At 39.4% G+C, this 18,535-nt stretch overlaps 1 protein-coding gene across 1 annotated transcript in view; it reads left to right on the forward strand.

The window, feature by feature from the left end:
• Positions 1–18,535, forward strand: part of AFF3 (ALF transcription elongation factor 3) — a 324,954-nt gene that overhangs the window by 204,995 nt on the left and 101,424 nt on the right. The window contains exon 9 of the mRNA XM_054382846.1: positions 15,831–15,882. Within this exon, the coding sequence (XP_054238821.1) occupies positions 15,831–15,882 (52 nt within the window). The remainder of the gene's footprint in view (positions 1–15,830; positions 15,883–18,535) is intronic.

The following is an 18,535-nucleotide window of genomic DNA, read 5'->3' on the forward strand; positions in this document are numbered from 1 at the left end:
CATGACTTTTAAAAGGATAAGGGAAAAACTCCACCAAAAATTCAAATATTTAAGGGTGTTTCTGAGTGCAGTTTCAGATCTCATGAGAACAAATTAAAGGAGCAATTATAGCCCAAACCAAAAACTGTTAGGATTTCATAACTGCATCAGTGTAGCATTAAAGAATGTCAAGAGTTAACAGTTTCAGCGTTTTTTAAATCCTACAAGCAATATAACAAATCCTTGTTAGGAATGAATGATCTCTCACATGAAACTTAAAATAATCAAATTTTGATTTAAAATACCAAAATAGGTCAAATGTTGTGTGTTCTTTTGGAAGAAATTCAAATCGTCTGGTCCAATTTTATTTTTTATTTGTAACATTTTACAGATGAATAAAGGAGTTCTCTTTACATAAAACCCACTCGCCCCATTTCAGGCAGGTATGCATATTTGCCAGAGAATTACAGACTCCTAAATGTTGACATATTCTGCTCCAATAGCTCTGCTGTACTCTGATAGAAGAAATATTGTTGTATATAGAAAGATACTGTTTTGACGCTTACTCACCTTCCCATCTTGTCTTCAGCCTTCTTTCACATAACATTTACTTCTGCCTCCTTGTGCAGGCTTTAAAGGTGAAGCAGAGGCTCAACACCATAAGATGTTGTATCATGGCTACATCAGAAGCAATGCTGATGTGCTCCCAGTCGGGACCTGGATTTTCATTCCCTGGTTTTGGACCTGATTGAACAGTATGACCTTGGAGAAAAAAAGTGAATCTTTTTGCCACAGCTTCCTCTTTCCAATCAAATGAGGCTATCATGAGTTTCTTTACTGTTGACCTTGTAGGGTGTTGGGAAATGCAGCTACACAGAGCTCTCTTACTAGAAAATACTGTGATAGAATACAGCCTGCTAATAAACTGCTACCTCTCTTCATAGGATGGGTCCCATTTCATACTAGTTCATGATCCCAGTAACAAGGGGAGTAACTGTTTGGGCATTGGTATTCAGCTAAAAGGAGCAGTTGGGGTGTCTTCCCTGAGACTGCTTTAAGTTGTACATAAAATTCAAGTGCAAGACATTTACAAAAATACTTAATGAGGGCTGTTTGCTGCATCTTTGTAGCAGTGAAAACTTTTCTGCTGTTAGGATACTAGCACGTGGAAAAATAAAGAATGATTTCTTCAGACTCTGCTGGAGATAGTTTAAAGGTTTATAGAAGTTCTGGAAAGTTATTTACATATTCCAAAAGTCTTTATGGACAGCCTCCTCCATGAGCAAGCCTCCTTGCTTATTTTATGTAGTATTTTCATCAGCCATCTCTGCTGTCTTCAGTGCACTAAAAATGTTTAAGTACCTGATAAACCACATACATCTGAAGTATTTCATCAGTAAAAAAAAAATAATTTCCCTTGAAGGTAATATAGTGGGCTAAATTAATTGCTGATGAAACTGGTTTTACCAGAGTGACACTGAGGATGAAACTAAACCAATGCGTTTAGTTTAGGAGATCCACTTCTAACCATTAACTTTTTTACTACTAAATTGAATTCTTTAGAAGAGTCATCCCTCGTACTTACGACTTTTTAAATGCAGATTGCATATTATAGACACAGTATTTGCTTGCAAATTACTTGTATTTGTGCTAAATTATCATAGTAGGGTTTATTCTCAGTTAAATAGCAAACAGATAATTAACCATAGCTTTGTTAATACTAAGTCCTGTATATTTTATTTCCGTGTTCAAAAGTACTTCTGAAATAATAATTGTTGCTTTTATTGAACTGATTCTGACATCAAATAATGACAAGTTAAATGATACTTAGTGCCATTTTTTCAAAGGTGAAGGCTGTAGTTAGATCTTGTAGGAGAATACATAGAATTCAGTTCCTGGGAACTCAATACCAGATAATCATAAATTTCATACATGCAATAATCAGTTGAACAATGGAACAGATTTGAGCAATTCCAATCTGATTACATTAAAAACAAAAGAAAACCAAAACAACAAAAATCCCACCAAACAAATGAGCCCAAAATTAAAATAAAATCACAAATCAAAACAAACAAAAACAAAGAAACACCCCCAAATCCCTGAATTTCAGTCATGTAACAATCATCTGAGAACCTGTTTCACATTGATGGTAGTCTGCCAGCTGATGATAGAAAGAAATATTTCACAGAAAGCTTCAATTAACAGCCAATGAATGGGGACAAAAAAAAAAAAAAAAAGAAAAAAAAGCAGCAGGCAGTATGTTTTGTGGATGCACCTGAAAATCACAGCAAAGCTAGTTTCAATACATGATGAACTGAATTCAATTAACTTCCAGATCTGTGCAGGTAATTGATACTTTGTTTGCTACAATAAAACACCATATGAGTCAAATGAAAAAAGAAAAAAAAAAGTCATATTTTCTCAGGAAAATGGGGGGAAAAAAAAAATATATGTATATTCCTGGCTAATTGTTTCGTTCAGGTTATTTGATTCCTGAAAGCGCTTGGGCAGCCTTAACACAGCTCTTAGATACAAGTCCTTTTCGAAATAATGTTTTTGAAAGATGAAAATGAAAGCATAGCATTTCAGAAATATTGAAATATATCATTTTACATAGATATTAAACTTTTTTCATTATTTATGGAAAAACATTTCTCAAATATAGCAATTGCCATTGGCCAATCCTTACACAGTTCTTGGTTGCTGATCTATTTGTCAGAAAATTCTCCTCAGCTCCAAATCTCTCACTCAGAATTCTTATTAGAGCCTCATCCACACTCAAGCCTTTGAGAAAAGCAATTGTTGACATTTTTCTCAAGATAACTCAACATTTCCAAAGATTTAGGATGGCAGAAAGCATTATCAGACATCATTTAGACTTCCAGATGATTATTTTTCACAAGATAGTTGTGGTATTTAGCATCTGGGTGGTAGAGTTTGGCAATCAGAATACAATTGTGTCTAATTTGTTCTTGTACACTACTACAATTAGCTAAAGAAGGCTATTTCTTTGGAAGTGACATTATGGCCCTGACATGTGATTTTTTAATATGACTTTTTCTCAGAAACTGCCAGCATGGTACTGCCAGAATGCCAACCTGGTGTCCAGAAGAAAATTTAAGAGCAGTGATAAAAAGAATGAGGGAAATAGAAGATCTTCTTGCAGGCAGGGTTTTGTAATAGATATCCTGACATGATATGAAGGATGAGGGATGGAAAATTCATAATGGTGTGTAGAAGAGCAACACACACTCTGTATGTGGAAGACTGACCCTGTAATTCATAAGATAGTGTGTGTCAAATGAGTTGCAAGAGTTGTTCCCTGATGTATATTTTAAAAGAGACATTAGAAAGGAAATATAGCATGGTTTATTATTTGAGGGCTAACTTCATAATTTCATCCTAAAAGTGTCTGCCTTTATTTATTTATTTATTTATTTATTTATTTATTTATTTATTTGGGGCGGGGTCTTTTTTCGTTTTTAAAACATATGTATTGCAGTCCAGGTGGTGTATTTCTGTATAGCACCCTCAGGATCTAATGCTGAGTGTAAAGCCCTTACTGTGAAGAAGCAGCACCCAAGGAGGTTATTTCCAAGGAAGAGAAAATTCCCATTACTTCTGGAAGGGGTTATCTCAATGTGAAACAAGCAGACTAGAAATGTTTGGTGTCTTCAGACCCTAGGGCAGCTTAGGGTCTGTGCCAAGAAGCTCATGGATAGCCTAAGTGCACACCTGAACTGGAGTTTGTATTGACAGGAACCCACATTAGCAACTGTCAGAGAGCATGCACAGACCCCAAGTAGGTGTAGCAGGAATCCCTTTATTGGCATCGAACAAGCACTTTATATAGAAAAATTGAGCAGTCTAAACAACCCAGCATGTTTTTACCCCTGTTGCTAAATGAGTTTCTTCTTTGATGTGTAGCTGTCCATTGTTGTCTTCTTCCCATATCAGGTTGAGCCAATTTTGCATGTAGGTAAATGTTGTCCTGTCTCACACTTCAGGTTGTTTACTGCAGTCAGCTCCTCTTATCGTCAGGTCATTCTTCTATTATCAGTGGCCTGCTGTTCTTTCTTGTTCTGAGACCTTTCATAGATACTTTCTGTTCTCCCGCAAGCAACCATCCCTTCAGTGCAGCTCCATGTGAAGTAAAGGAGCTATCTGATCACTGGAGGTTGCACACGTTTTTCTCCCCCTCAGTAGTGAAGTTCACAGCCACATGCTCACCCCAGGTGCCAGTGCCTGCTTCCAGACCCCCTGTCACTGCAGCTCCTGTGCCCCAAGCCCTGGCACTGCCTGAGTAGCCACTTCCCTCCCTCAGCCCATCCACAGGAAAACCTGACAGCTCTCCCTGTATTTTGGTAGGACTGCTATCAATTTAGAGCTGTCTGCCCCACTGAGATTATCTTCTCCAATTCCAACATCTTGTGATCACAACAAAAGTGAAGGGAAGAAAAGATAATACTATCAGCAATGCACCATCTGCTAATAATTTTGTGAGTGCGCTGAGTTAGTAAAAATGTTGGAAACTCTGGCCATTGAGACAGCTCCTTTGGGAGCAGCACTACCCCTTTCTCTGAGCCAAGCACATAGGATGCAGGCGTTTATAACAAACAGTGATCCATTCACCCCATGGGGCAGAATGCTGCCTGGCATTTTGGCCGAGAGTTGTGGTTTCCTTTTGTAGTCTGCCTGGTAAATTAAAAAAGAGCTTATTTCCCTGTGCCTAGCTTGGCTGCAAATGAAAGGAACTGAGATACCTACTCATTGGAGAGATTTAAGCTTGTTCCTGCAGAAATTTGAGCACTGGAAATTTTGACAAAAATCACAGCAGTCCCTACATACTTAATGCACAGAATTCTCTACAGCTCATTCCTCAGCATCAAGGGATGGCACATCAGCCTGGCCATACAAGAATTTTCAAGTCTTTCCGCCCCACATTTCTTTTTTTATCCCCCTCTTGCCACACACTGAATTATTTGACAATATATTCTGACATTGTATTCTTTCAACAATACCACAATGTCATGGTATGTAATTAGGAGCCTGACTATAATAGTGGTAGGAAAATTATTTTGTCAATGAGATTTTTTTTTTTTAATTAACATGTCATTACTGGAAATGTGTCATGCTACTGCCCTTTACAGCGTGTGAGCAGCAGCGCCCATGAGTGAAAGGGGTGACCCCCAGGGATGGGTATCATGGTTTCCCACTGCTTAGACTGCAGTCAAGGATTCTCCCAAAGCACTGCTCTTCCATACCATGAGAAACTATGAGAGCACAATATACTTTAAAGTCTCTATAATGTATAAAGTGTTGGTTTTACAGTGAAACTTCTTCCACTTCTGCAGGGCTGAATTTGTTTAGGGGGTGCCTGTGAAGCATCTAGTGTTGTGAGGAGTCTGTTGCACTATGGACCTGTCAATTTTCTATATATTATCCTTGCAGCCATATCTTTCAGTGAAACAGTATGCTCCCTTTCAGAGCACTCAGCTGGGTCCTTGTCTGTTTATTTGCTTGCTTTAATCATTTTTTCTCCATCTAGTCAAATAAACTGCAAATTCTGTCCATGTGCTATGGAACCTTGTCCAAAACTATACTGTCTCCTTCCTGACAGGAGTATAATCACTTGTATTGTCCAGAGTACTGTTTACATAAAGGAGCAATAAATACCTGTTGAAATTTTTACTGGAGGCCTCCCAGATGGATGGCTCATTTATTATTACAGACAGGGTTTCATTTACTCAGTTATTAAAAGAAGCAGGCCGCTACAGCCCATTTATAACTATATTAAAACTAAATGAAGCTGTAAGTATTGCAGACGGGTCTGAGTAAAACACATATAGTGGCTTTCCAGGAAATGGCTAGAAAAACTATTTAAAAGGAAATGCTGAAAACTTTGGGGGTCCTGCTGTGTCTTTCACAACCATGCTTCTACTGGCTGGAGCCCCAAAGGTTATGGAGGAGGTATAGGTCCCATATGTTCCTGTTCTGCCATCCAGTGCCATGTATATAATTCTTCAATAGCCCCTCTGTATCTGCCTGTCAGCCATGTGCCATTGAGAGGGACTGAATTTTGTTCCTCCCCAACTGTAGCCTTTATTCACATTAAAAACTCCAGCTGGGAATGTCAAATAATCTTTTTTTTTTTTTTTTTATCCCAGAGCCAGAATATATGATGAGAGGGGATCTCACCAGTATGTATAAATATCTGAGGGGTGGGTGTCAAGTGGAGGGGGCCAAGCTCTTTTTGGTGGTGCACAGTAATAAGACAAGGAACAATGGGTTCACACTTGAACATAGAAGATTTCATCTCAACATGAGGAGAAACTTCTTTACAGTGAGGGTGATGGAGCACTGGAACAGGCTGCCCAGGGAGGTTGTGAGTCTCCTTCTCTGGAGACTTTCAAAACCCACCTGGATGAATTCCTGTGCAGACTACCCTAAGTGATCCTGCTCTGGCAGAGGGGTTGGACCCAATGATCTCTTGAGGTTCCTTCCAACCTCTAATATACTGTGATACTGCAATGTCATTGAACATCAACTCCAGTTAGAGGAGGGATAGGGCAGCTCCGTCAGCACCGACCCATAAAGCAAAGGCAGATTCATCAGGTGTATACCGGAGGTCTTAGTTTTAAAGATATCACCAGAGGTCCTGTGCAGTTGGCCATGAAATTAAAGGTTGTGGATAGTCTTTCTGGCACTTTCCTGTCACTGAGGGCATTTCACCAGACATGCTCACTCCTGCTTTGAATAAAGATAAATTGGTCATGGGATGGGAAGCACATGGTTGCCTAGGAACTAGATCATGATTTTATTATGTCCAAGCTAGACAAATAAAGGACAGTTCCAACAAGGAAAGGCTAGTGTCCCAAAGTGGAATAAATTTTTGACCAGAAATTGATGGGGCAGGAAAAAAATGTAGAAACGAGGAAATTTGGGAGTTTTTAAGCAGATCTTGTTGGGTTAGCAAAAGGCCAAACTTCCATAGTAAAGGTAAAATCCAGCTTTGATGAAAGTTAGCTCGTTTCAGTGGTGAAGTGAAAATAACAATTAGAAACAAAACAAAAAGAAAGCACTCTGTGCAATAGAGATGAAACAATACATGTAACATGAAAGGGGAAGTTAAAAGTCAGTCTAAAAGAGAAATTATAAAATACTGAAGGTGTATAAAAGGAGTGGAGGATACTAGAGGGAAGTTCAAGGATTTTCTTAAGGTATATAAAGAAAAAGAATTTTTAAAAATTCTAGTGATAGTTTGTTATTAACTGGAAATATTAAAGCTGTTAATAATTTTTTTTTTTGAGAAGCAGGTTGTCTAGTAGACAGGCAGGAAGCTGGAAAGTGTTTAAAGACAATAAATTATTTAAAATCAGTTACCCTAGTTATAAGTATCTGTAAGTTTCAGATGTTCCATGCTACTGTATAGCCATGAAGTCTACTGGCTAGCAAAATCTGACAGTCATTTGTGATAGACCTTGAAATGTGGAGTAAATCCCAGGAAGCAGCTAATGCTGTGCAATACGCTAAAAGGGCAAGGAAGGTAGTTTGTTTTAAGGGCAGGTCATCTGACACCTCCTACTGCACAAAAAACTTGAAGAGACTCCAAATAGGGTTCCTTTAATGCCACTAGGGAACTGAAGGACAAGAGCATAATTGTCTGTGTCCTGACTTTCAGGGAAAGAAATGTAAGTTCATCATCAACCAAAGCTTATTTCTTTCTGTGAGGAGCTGTCAATTAGGATGTGGTAGGATTCTCCAATGGTAAAACTTTGTGGAAGATGACAGAGAAAGACACAGTGAGGGTGGAGCAGGTTATCAAACAGTCTGAAAAAATTTACTAGTTCAGCCTCACATAGACAAAGGAGGCTTGAAAGAAATGAACACAAAGTTGTATATACCAGAACAAGGAATGCTCTGCTGGTTGTATTTCGAAGTAGTAACTCTACCCTGGGAAGCTGCAACTCTGAAAATGCTTGAGAGATGCAGTTGAGCAGACAACTGGGAGTCAGCACCAGCAGAATGATTCCTTGGCACAGAGACAGTGCCAGCCAGGGCATCTGACATTCAGGGCAAGGCTCAGGGCATCACACAGGACACAGAACTGCCACTTAGTTCATCACTTTGATGATACAAGACACTTCACATTTCAGCACAGTGATACCTGAGCAAAGTTTGAGAACATCTGGCTTAAACAATCTCATTTCCTTCACCTGACCAGCAAGATAGGAATAAACACTACCACAGCCTGGAGTATGAACGTTACTAAATGAACAGTCAGCATTATATATATGACTGCAGTCATCTGCAAGAGAACGTGGGAATACAAATTTGTGGGATGATGACTCCAGCATGAGGACAGATGCTTGTAATGCTGGGGATCAGGCAGAAAGAGGCTATTTGTAAAGAAATAATCACAACATACAAAATCAGATAGTGCACCTTCAGCAGGGTGAGTTGACAGTGGCAGTTCTATCTCAGACATGTTAAATTCCCCAAGATTTCTGCCACAATGGCTGACATAGAAGGCAGTTAGTGCAGTTCATGCACTCTTACTTCATTTCATATTTGAAATGAATATTTTATAGATGGCATCATCAGCAATGGCTAGGAAATCAGAGGAAGCAAGTTACTAAACAACTGCCAATCAACCCAGAGAGCCAAGGGAAGCAGGGGCAGGGAGGCAAGAAATGGATTGGAAATTTGCAAGCAGCACATTCAAAACTTCTATTCCCCAAATGTATTTTCTCCTGTCATGCAGAGCATGATTAGCCATGAAACTTTGTTATGCCCTTAGAGTGATTAGACTACTTAGGCGCATGCTTAAGCATGAGCTGCCAGTACATTACTCATCACTCTTCCTTCTTTCTGAGTAGTCATGCTTTTTTAGGTAGCATCCTTTCTCAGGGAGGTGGGCTCACCGGTTTGTTTCCATGTTTTTCTAAAGAATTCCTTCCATTTTTAAGAAGGTTACTCCAAGTCCTTCTCACCAAATGTCCTTCTTGGGAAGCGTTGTGGACTGTGGGGCACTTTCTTGCCACCCTGCCAAGGAGTTAGAAAATTCAGTATATGATGCAATTGCATTTGTTTCACCTTCCTTTAAAAGGGGAAAACATCACTGGGGCAAACACAGTTGCTCACTGGGGCAGCTGCTGCAGAGGAAACCTTATTTCAGCTTCTGCTTGTGGAAGAGAGTAAGGGCTGTATCCACTCAGAGAGGACTCCCTTGCGTTTCTAACAAGACCGTCAGTGTAATGGGAATTTAACAGAGCGTTTAGCCAGTTTAAATGGTTTTGGGGAGTGGTGTAGACCAGCTTAGATGGATTCAAGCCATCAAGAACAGAAAACTTTTCCTTCAGAGCATCTATTTTTTATTGGGATTGCTAATTCTATTTCTATAGACTGAGTCTGTTTTTCAGGCATTTAAATTCTGCTCTCTGAAATTAAATCTCACATTGATATATTTGCTTCATTCCAGCATTAAGTACATTAATATTTCACCAGCCCAATTTTACTGGCCCTCTCCCTATGTTTTTAATTAGATTTGACTGTATTCTCTATAATCATATTTTTTTACATGTTTCTGTGTAACAAAACTTGCACAAACTGTTTGTGGAGGAGTTTTTACAACTTAAGCATCATATATTCAGAATGAATTTCAGATGCTGCAAGCAGTGCTTGCAGAGATCTTACAAGCCTACTGAAAGCTCCATTACAGCATTTATAAAATATCCTCTTGATCTAGTTGTTCACTTCAATCCATAAGCTTTTGACTTTATTTCATATAAAACATGAATAAATACTACACTTTTCAGATAATATAAATGCATGAGCTTTTTTAAAGTGAAACATTTGCATCAACTATGGCACTAAAGTGAAAAATAATTTCAGCTATCAGAATATAATTAATTAAATTTTACTAGTGTATAAAAACAGTTAATTCTGTATTTAGGATTAGTAAACAAAGCTATTTGAAATACCTGATTTGGCTGTAAGTAAGTAGCAAATATAACTGGCCATCTGTTACATGCAGGTAACCAAGCAATAGCCACAACATTACTTTTCCTTTCTTTTTACTATTTTTTTTAAAGGAAGGAGATGCATTCATCTTTTTCCTATTAATTTCCCATAATTCTTAGAAAGCAACGAAAAACTGAAGGTGCATCTGTTTCATTGAAATTTTACTGAGATTAAGTACATGAACACTCATAGTTGAAACAACCCAGTAACATAAGGGCACAGTCTGGATAAGAACGGCAGATTGCCACCTGGCATTCTCTCTCATTTGGCTGGAAACAAGAGTTAAGGGTCTTGTACAGTGTTGTGCCTCCAGAAAGGTTTGGGTTTGTTTTCTTACAGCATGTAGCAATACCTGCCTTCTCTCTGTTTCAGTTGTGACTTTAAACGTCTGGAGCCACTCTGAAACGCTTTTAGCTTACTGCTACTTAGAATAGTACCTAGGTTTCTGGTAATAGTGAGACTAATGTCCAGTTCTTGAAAGGTTATTATGTATTTGTGGGAAAGAAAATAAGATGTCAATATTATGCATTAAAAAATAAGATAATTTTCTAAAAACAATCTCATTCAGATTGTGGCATAAATGTATGCAGTTATCTGACTTTCATGTTTCATCATAACTACTTGCTTTGTGGGGTTCCTCTTCAGCTAAAATCAAAGTATTTTTCCACTGCTGAAGTTATTTTCCTACATAACAAGCAGAAATCACAGAAGTCATTAATAAATACAGTATTCTGACTGAGATGCTGCCTGGCATTAAAATAGAACACTATACTTGATCAGATGAACACATTCATGAGATCTTTCTCAAATTGCAAAGATGGTGACTTCTGAATTGATTTAAATGACAATATCAACATACATACATTTGTGCCCCAGGCTTGCAAACCATTGGTATATTCTCTCCTAAAGCATTATCCTTAATGATATAATTACTAGCAGTATTATTCCTTTCTCATGTTAATCTTCTTTCTTTTTTTTTTGGGGGGGGGGGGGATACTAATTATCAAAACTATCTTGAAGACCATATCCTGTATAGTAGCTTAGACCACCAGAGGGACACAAGGAGGGTTTTGCCCCTCTTTTTCATAACCTCTCTTGAATATCATCAGTGCTTCTTCTCTTGTCCTTCGATTTGCATGCCAAAAGAAAATGTCTCTAATCACAAAACAGAGCCACACAGGCATTTTTTGAAAGGTTTACATTGAGTAATTTGCAGGGGGAAAAGAAAGAATTCATTAGGCCAAGGAATTTGGAAAGTATCAGAGGTTCAAAGTAAGACTCAATATGTGATGCCTGCTCCTTCTTTCATGCAACAGCAGACATGAAGTTTAACTCCTAGGTGGTGTCACATCTTCACCCTGGAAGAAAATTTATATTCTCCTAAGTAGGGCTGTGGTGGAAAGCTCTCAGACTGGATTCAGTTAAAAGTTGCAACTGATTCCCACCTAGCTGTCAAAGGCTGCCTCCCCCAGACACCATACCATCAATGTAGAACTTGATGCTACTTTGATACTACTTCCCAGAGAGGAAACTAGATGTCTTCCTGCCATCTCCCAGACTCTGGATGGGGCTGAAGATAATCCTTGCTTGGGATTTAACTTTCCAACAACAACAAATCAGAAAAAAAAGCCACACAGACAAAACAGTGAAACTGCAAGTCTGAACTTGACCATTCTCTTTGAGCAAAGTGTTTCCCAGGCAGCCTCTGATGGCTTCCCATCCCAAACCCCAGCTAATTCTGACCAGGAGCATCTCCTGGTCCTTCAACATGTTGGGATGAACAGGAGTCCTGCAGTGTCCCTCCTCAATGGCCCACATGGTCACCCTGCCCAGCCAGCCTACTGAACCAATGCAGTGAGCAGGCCCTAGAAGAAAGAGGTCAGTCTTTCAATAAGTTGTGTAGGAGATTTGGACACATAGTCACATTGGTATTGACAGCTACTACACTCCAGAATGCTTACTATTTTTCATTACCTGTAAGTAGTCCCTCACCTTCTTTCTTTTGCACCATAACTGAGTGGTCCAGCATCCCTGGCAGCCACCCCTTAATTGGTTATTGGAGAAAGAAACCAGCTGGCCTGCTGAGGCATTTCTCAATATCCCAAACTCATCCACATTTCCTTTCATTATGTCTCTACCTGTCACGTCTTTGCAGAGAAAAGAACAAGTGCACTAATTAGAGTGCAGTGAGTGCTTCCACCCAAGCCTCCCACCCTTCACTGCCTCTGCAACCTTGAGGAGATTTCACTAAAAATGTGTAATTAGGTTCTGCAAAGTAACTTCCTGACCATACACAGTCTTTTCAAGTGCAGGAGCCCTAAGTGGTGGTGTGTGTATTTCAGAACCACTTTGAGTGGTTCATTTTCCTAGCTTTTGTTTACAAAGTTGTATTTACTTATCTTTTTACATCAAAGCTAAATCCATTTAAAAAATGTTGTGAGTCTGTGGCTGATGTCACTTACTGGCCTGGATTTTGCATATTCTGGAAAAGGTGCTATTGAAAATATCTATAGATAGCCTGTGTTGAAGAGTCTGTGTTTGCACATGAGCTTAGACGTATTTGTCTGTCCATCCTTGTACTAGTTTGCCAGAATACAAAGAGAAATTACATCCCAAGCAGGAGTTGATTTAAATATGATCTGAAGTGCTCTGCTAACACAGGGTGCATCAAAGCTCATTCTGAGCTGAATTGATGCCAAAGTGCTTTTCAGATAAAATACAAATTAATGTAATGCCTCTTGTGAGCTTAAAGTATTTTTCTTCTCTTTTCAACTCCCTCTCTTCAAGTGGGATCCACTGGTCCTGTTACGGGCTTTTTGTTTTAAACATCATCATTGTTGTGATGGAGATGGGTTGTCAAGGAGGATTGTTCTTCAAAAGCATCCAGTCTCAAAATCAATCTAGATTCCTTAAGATACTTACTGCAAACTGGAGTTCTTCTAACACTAGTATGTCCTCCTCACCCAGGGTGTGCTTCAGCCTGGGATTTGAGAACTACCTGATGTCCAAGAGCCTTACTCTCCAGGACTGCTGGTAGCTGACGCTGAAGTCCAGTGTGACAGGGTGTCCTGCTTTGACTGTCACCTCAGGTTTGGGGGCCTCACCTGGCAGGGAAAGCAGTCTGAGAATGAGTGAAGACTTTTAGGCATGGAACTTATGTTAACAGTAGGAAAACAGCTCCTGCCATTACTACATTGGCAAACTGTCTTAATTTGGTATGTCCTTGTGACAAATACAGCAGTCAAGCAGACCAGATCCCACTATAAGAAAAAAAGGCAAGCAAGCGAGCAAGCATTTTATGATGACATAGTTTTTCCTATCCCCAACATTAGGAGATTGTTTGTATGCTGATGGCCAGAAGAGGCCACAGGCATGGGGCAAGCAATGCTTTTCTTGGAGAGCAGTGCTTCTGAAATGAGAAACAGGACAGGGAAAATAAAGGCAAGGTAAAACATACAGACAAGGAGAGGTTGATGGGCCAGCACTGAAGTTTCTTTTTCCTTTTGTGTAGATGGTTCCTGCACGGTGCCTCACTGTAGCTCCACTCATACCTCCACGCAACCCAAAGCCTTCAAAGTATCGTAGTCACTTCTAATCACAGGCTCACAATATATAATTTTTTATGTTGATAGTAAAGGTCAGGACACTAATAAATACATAGAGTTACCTAGAACATTTAATTATATGCTTTTGGGTTTCAGATTCCATTCAGGGGAAGAGCTAAGCTGCTAAATATAGAATCATAGCATCACAGAATCAGAGAATGGTCTGGATTGGAAGGGATCTCCGAAGGTCATCTAGTCCAACCCTCTCTGCAGTCATCAGGGACATCCTCAGCAAGATCAGGTTGCCCAGAGCCCTGCCGAGCCTCACTTTGAATATCTTCAGGAATGCTTAACTACCACTTGACTAGCAGAAGATCATGCTGGAAAACTCAAGGAAGAGCAGGCAGTGATACTGTGGTTGCTCTGCTTTTCACAATAAGCACATTTCTCCCTGATTAAATAACTATGAATGCAGATTTCCTCACATTTCATTACATAATGCCCAGTCTCAGATCTTTTCTATATTCAAGCACTATTTTCTCAGGGATGACCTAAACAAGATCTAGATAAAAAAAACAAATGAGTAATTATAAGATTGCTTGGATCCCTGTAAGTGATGGGGTTCAAAGCCAGTATGGATTTTGCAGTGTCTATAGGAAGGTTTACCTCTCTGACATATTTTAGCTCCTATGAGCTAAATCCCATGTCAGTCATAACTGTCCCACTTGCCTGCTTCTTAGCAGGGCTTGCTAGCATGGCCAGTGGCTTCATTGATGAGACCACTGAAGATTTTCCTGACTCAGGAGATGGCAGGGCAAGCTTTTTCCTGCTTGTGGACATATTTCCGGACAAAACCCAAGCAAGTCTTGATGCAAGATTGTCAGGTCTCTGTAACTTGATGGGTGCCTTAAATGCATCACAATGAGTTTTTGCTGAATTTTGTATGTTGATTTTAGGGAGGAAAAAATCTTGGCACAAGTAGAACGAAATGTGTGTGTGGCGGAAAGCAAGACAAGAGTCTTTCAGAGATGAACTAGTAGGAGTTTTTGCTCTGGCCTCCCCCCTGCCCCAGTACGGTTCTTATACACCTACATTCCCCAAAAGGTGCTGCAGCAAAATAGGGAAGCAGCTGTGCTGGCAGCAACTGGCAAGGACTGTATGTATAGCGAGGAGCTGAGGAGTGGGTGGTTAGGCTCAGTTCTCTTTCAAGGCACAGCACACCATGTTGTCCATGTAAGAGTCACGCTTTTCAGGCACGCTCTCGGAAGATCTAGGCACAAGTACAAGGAGGTGGTTTGAAATTACTACATATGTCTTCGTGATATATTTACACTCCAGGGACCACCCATGTCACAGGATGTGTTTGAATAGCTCAACAAGATTTCTTCTGGAGTCAAGACAAAATTACAGATTCTCTTTTTGCAAACACCAGAAAATTAGCAACTTTCTTATTTTTTATTATTATTATTATTATTATTATTATTATTATTATTATTATTATTATTACACAGGCTTTTTTAAAAATAGGTCCCATTCTTGAAGACCTTTCAATCACAGAAATCTTTGAACCTTTTCAACTCCTTTAACTGCTGGCTACTTAATCCTAGCTTGTAAAAAAAATGCAGAGAGGTAGAAACAAACTTCTCTTCTTTGTGACCCAATTTTACGCAAGTCAAGGAAGGGATATGGGAAGGATGAAATCCTCATTAGAAAAGATGCATTATTTTCTATGTTTATATGACAATTAAATGATTGTGGATGCTCTTGTGCACTGACAATATATTTTTGGTTTAATTGTTTCAGTCAATGTCAGTTTTACATCAAACATGTAATAAAGGAAAATTGGCCTTTGGGAAACATCAGTGAATCTTACTTTGTGCTGCACTATTGCCAGTGTAAATATCCACTTCTGTTTTGTAAGCTCAAAACCAAATGGAGCAAAATTTTCCTTTCAGAGAGACTACTAATCTGTCAGCATCAAAAATATTATTTTTAACATATAAAAATTGTTTTTCAGTGATTGTAATAACAAGAACCATTGCAAAATCCATTAAGACTCTAGTAAACACTTTACCTTAGGCAGTACTGGTAGGAAATAGATTAAGAAGTAAGTTGGTAGTGACTGGAACAGAAAAAATTATCAAGTGCCACATCTACAGAGTTACCGGGATAAAATATATTTTCTTTCTATTTAACTTATTAAATATTTACAGTAGATTGGAGAAAATATTGAATCTAAAGCACTTCACTAAGTTATAATTTATTCTACTGCTTGCTTTCCAGAATGCTAGAAGATGACCTCAAGTTAAGCAGTGACGAAGAAGAGAATGATCAGGTAAGAACCAGACAACTAACATGTCACTTGTAACATGTTTCATGTTGAGACTGAGCTACTGCAAATATTTTGCTGATGCTTTCTCAAAATATACGTAAAGGTTATCAAAATACATGGCAGCACTGTAACTGGAGTAACAGATGTTGCTGCTCAGAGCCAGCCTGTGTGCTAACTGCCGGATTGGTGGGGGACAGTCTGCAGTGCTCTTGATTTATTACCTTGATGCAACCCAGAAGGTTTTTGAATCAGTCTCCTTCTGATCTGATTTTGTTTTGTTTTTAAAAGCGGCCAAATAGAGGAGGAACAGGAACTATGGATTAAGGATTCATGCCAAACCTTGCAATCATGAATTGACACTAGGGGTTAGCAGCCACTGGGCTGCTTACCTCTTACCTGCTTAGAGACTCACCAGCATCCCCCCAAACCCCACCAACCCCACCAGGCTGTTCTGTTGAGCATTTGTGGTCCTGTTTCTGGGTGGCCCATGCATGCTAAGAAAGCAAAGGACAGCTCAGAGAAAGCCTTGGCTATGTGTTTGGTGCACTCCACGATACAGCAGTGAGGGCGCTTCCCTCACTTTTAATGCCCCTAGATTATCTGACTGGGAGCAGATTTTTCAGTCAAAGTTTTCCACGTGTCAGGAGAGCTGGATTTTACGGTCAGAGGAAGGTGTGTTCAAATTTTTCCATAAAACATTGCTGTGTTTTGTCTAAATAATTAAATACTCACTAGAATAGAGCTGGATCTTGACTTTCCCATGGCCAGACAAGTCAGTCATTGCCAAGCAGTGCTATACCATGCTTTCTCCTTCTCAGTACACTGGCATGGGTGAATTGATTGGAGATGAGAGGGCAAGAACCAATTCTCTTTCATTTTGCACTAAAATGTATGTCCTGTGCCTTCACCAGAGCATATGAGGGTAGTACTGCCCCTGGTTGCATCTCACAGGTTTATCCAGACCTCTATATAACATGGCTTTCAAAGGTGTTTATTTCAGACAAGGGTGACTGTAGCTATCTAAAATTCTGAAGTTAGGGTTATTAGACAAAAAAATCTGGATATGTAAGCAGGAAGGACTTCCAGGATTTTATCTCTTGTTTTTAGAATCCTGTATTTTGCAATATGTTCCAAACAGGTAAATCAAAATCTTTCAATATTTATGCTAAACCATTGTTTCTTCTATTTTAAGCAAATCTTCTTGCTGTTAAGAAGACTCAGCACATAGATTCAATTATTTCCATATTTATACAGTTTCTTTTTGTTTAGTGTATTTCATCCTGAAATACTTCACATTTAATTATTCTTCCTGCTTGTCTAGATAGTTTAAAATACAACACATAGACAGTGTAGGGCAGAATAAAGTGAGGGACAGAAAGAATGTCTGAGGAATAGCAATAGCACAATGAGATGCTGTGATGCTTGCAGCAAGGGGCTGAGTGGTAGGGAAGGGAAGAGCCAGTGGTCAGAGGAGATGACTTGTCCTTCAGGTTGCGTGAGGGAATCCTGTGTAACAGATCTCAGGGTGGAATAGAGTGGCAGAGTCAGAGAGCTGAAATTCTGGTTCACTTCATAACAAGCAGTAAAGGACATATGAAAATGTTTAGTGTGCAGGAGCTAAAAGAATATTAGTAGTTTTAGGCAGAGGGGGTTGTGGAAAAGTACTGCCATTTGGACGTGCACACATGGTGCCTTTGGTTTAGTGCTACCTCTTAAAACTATTGATATTTTTTGTGCATTTGGATTTTTCATTATCGTGTATGCTACACAAGCTCTTCACCCAGTATCCAGAGGATTAAGATACAGCTGGTATAACCTGGGTCTTTCACCTCAGTGCTCACAGAAGCTCTCCAGAGCCAAGAAAGTTTGCCTTCTGCAAGGCAAAGAACAGAAGTGATATCCCATTACTCACTTCTAATCATCACAGTGTGATTTGGTCTTCTTTCCTAGTCACTTTTTTTTCCTAACTCCTAGAGGCAGAGGCTGGCACTTGCTGTATTAAATGCTTTGCAAAACCTCAGCTGAGACCTGCAGATTTGTTTAACGAACAATACTAAATAAATATTCCTGCTGGATAAGCAAAACACTGCGTTTCCATCTACCTAAAAGGAAATAGGCCCCAAAAAAGAGTAACATAGACCTCCTATGCCAATAAATGCACAGATTACAACATGGATCCATGTCTAAATGTCAGTGGGAAAATTAATTTCCTTTTGCTTCCTAATTTTGAGGCTGTTTAATCTCAGGTCTCTTTCTGAGCTTGGAAACAGGAAAGAAAGAAATCCAAGACAAAGGGATAAAACCAATACAAGAATGATTCTCAGATATGCTTTATGTAATAAATTAACCTTTTAGTAATCAGACTCATTTAAGTAGTCCAAAGAGATGAAGGTGAGTTGTAGAAGAACTAGGAAGCTTTTCATTCTGCTAGTTTAGGGGGAGGTTTAGGGGAAAGACTTCGAAAACTTTGGAGCACATTTTGCATTTGAATCTGAAATCGCCAAGCGGCCAATGGAAAGCCTTTGAAGAGGTGCAAAGGGGGGGGGCAGGTGCTTCTGTGCTCCTAGGGCTGGCATTTGGAGTGCTGTGACTGACCCAGAGAATATGACCCATGGATGAGGAAGGCCAGCTGCAAGACAGAGGTATGATTAAGAGC

This window comes from Indicator indicator, chromosome 1 (genome assembly GCF_027791375.1).
Source record: "Indicator indicator isolate 239-I01 chromosome 1, UM_Iind_1.1, whole genome shotgun sequence".
In the NCBI taxonomy this organism is placed as follows: domain Eukaryota; kingdom Metazoa; phylum Chordata; class Aves; order Piciformes; family Indicatoridae; genus Indicator; species Indicator indicator.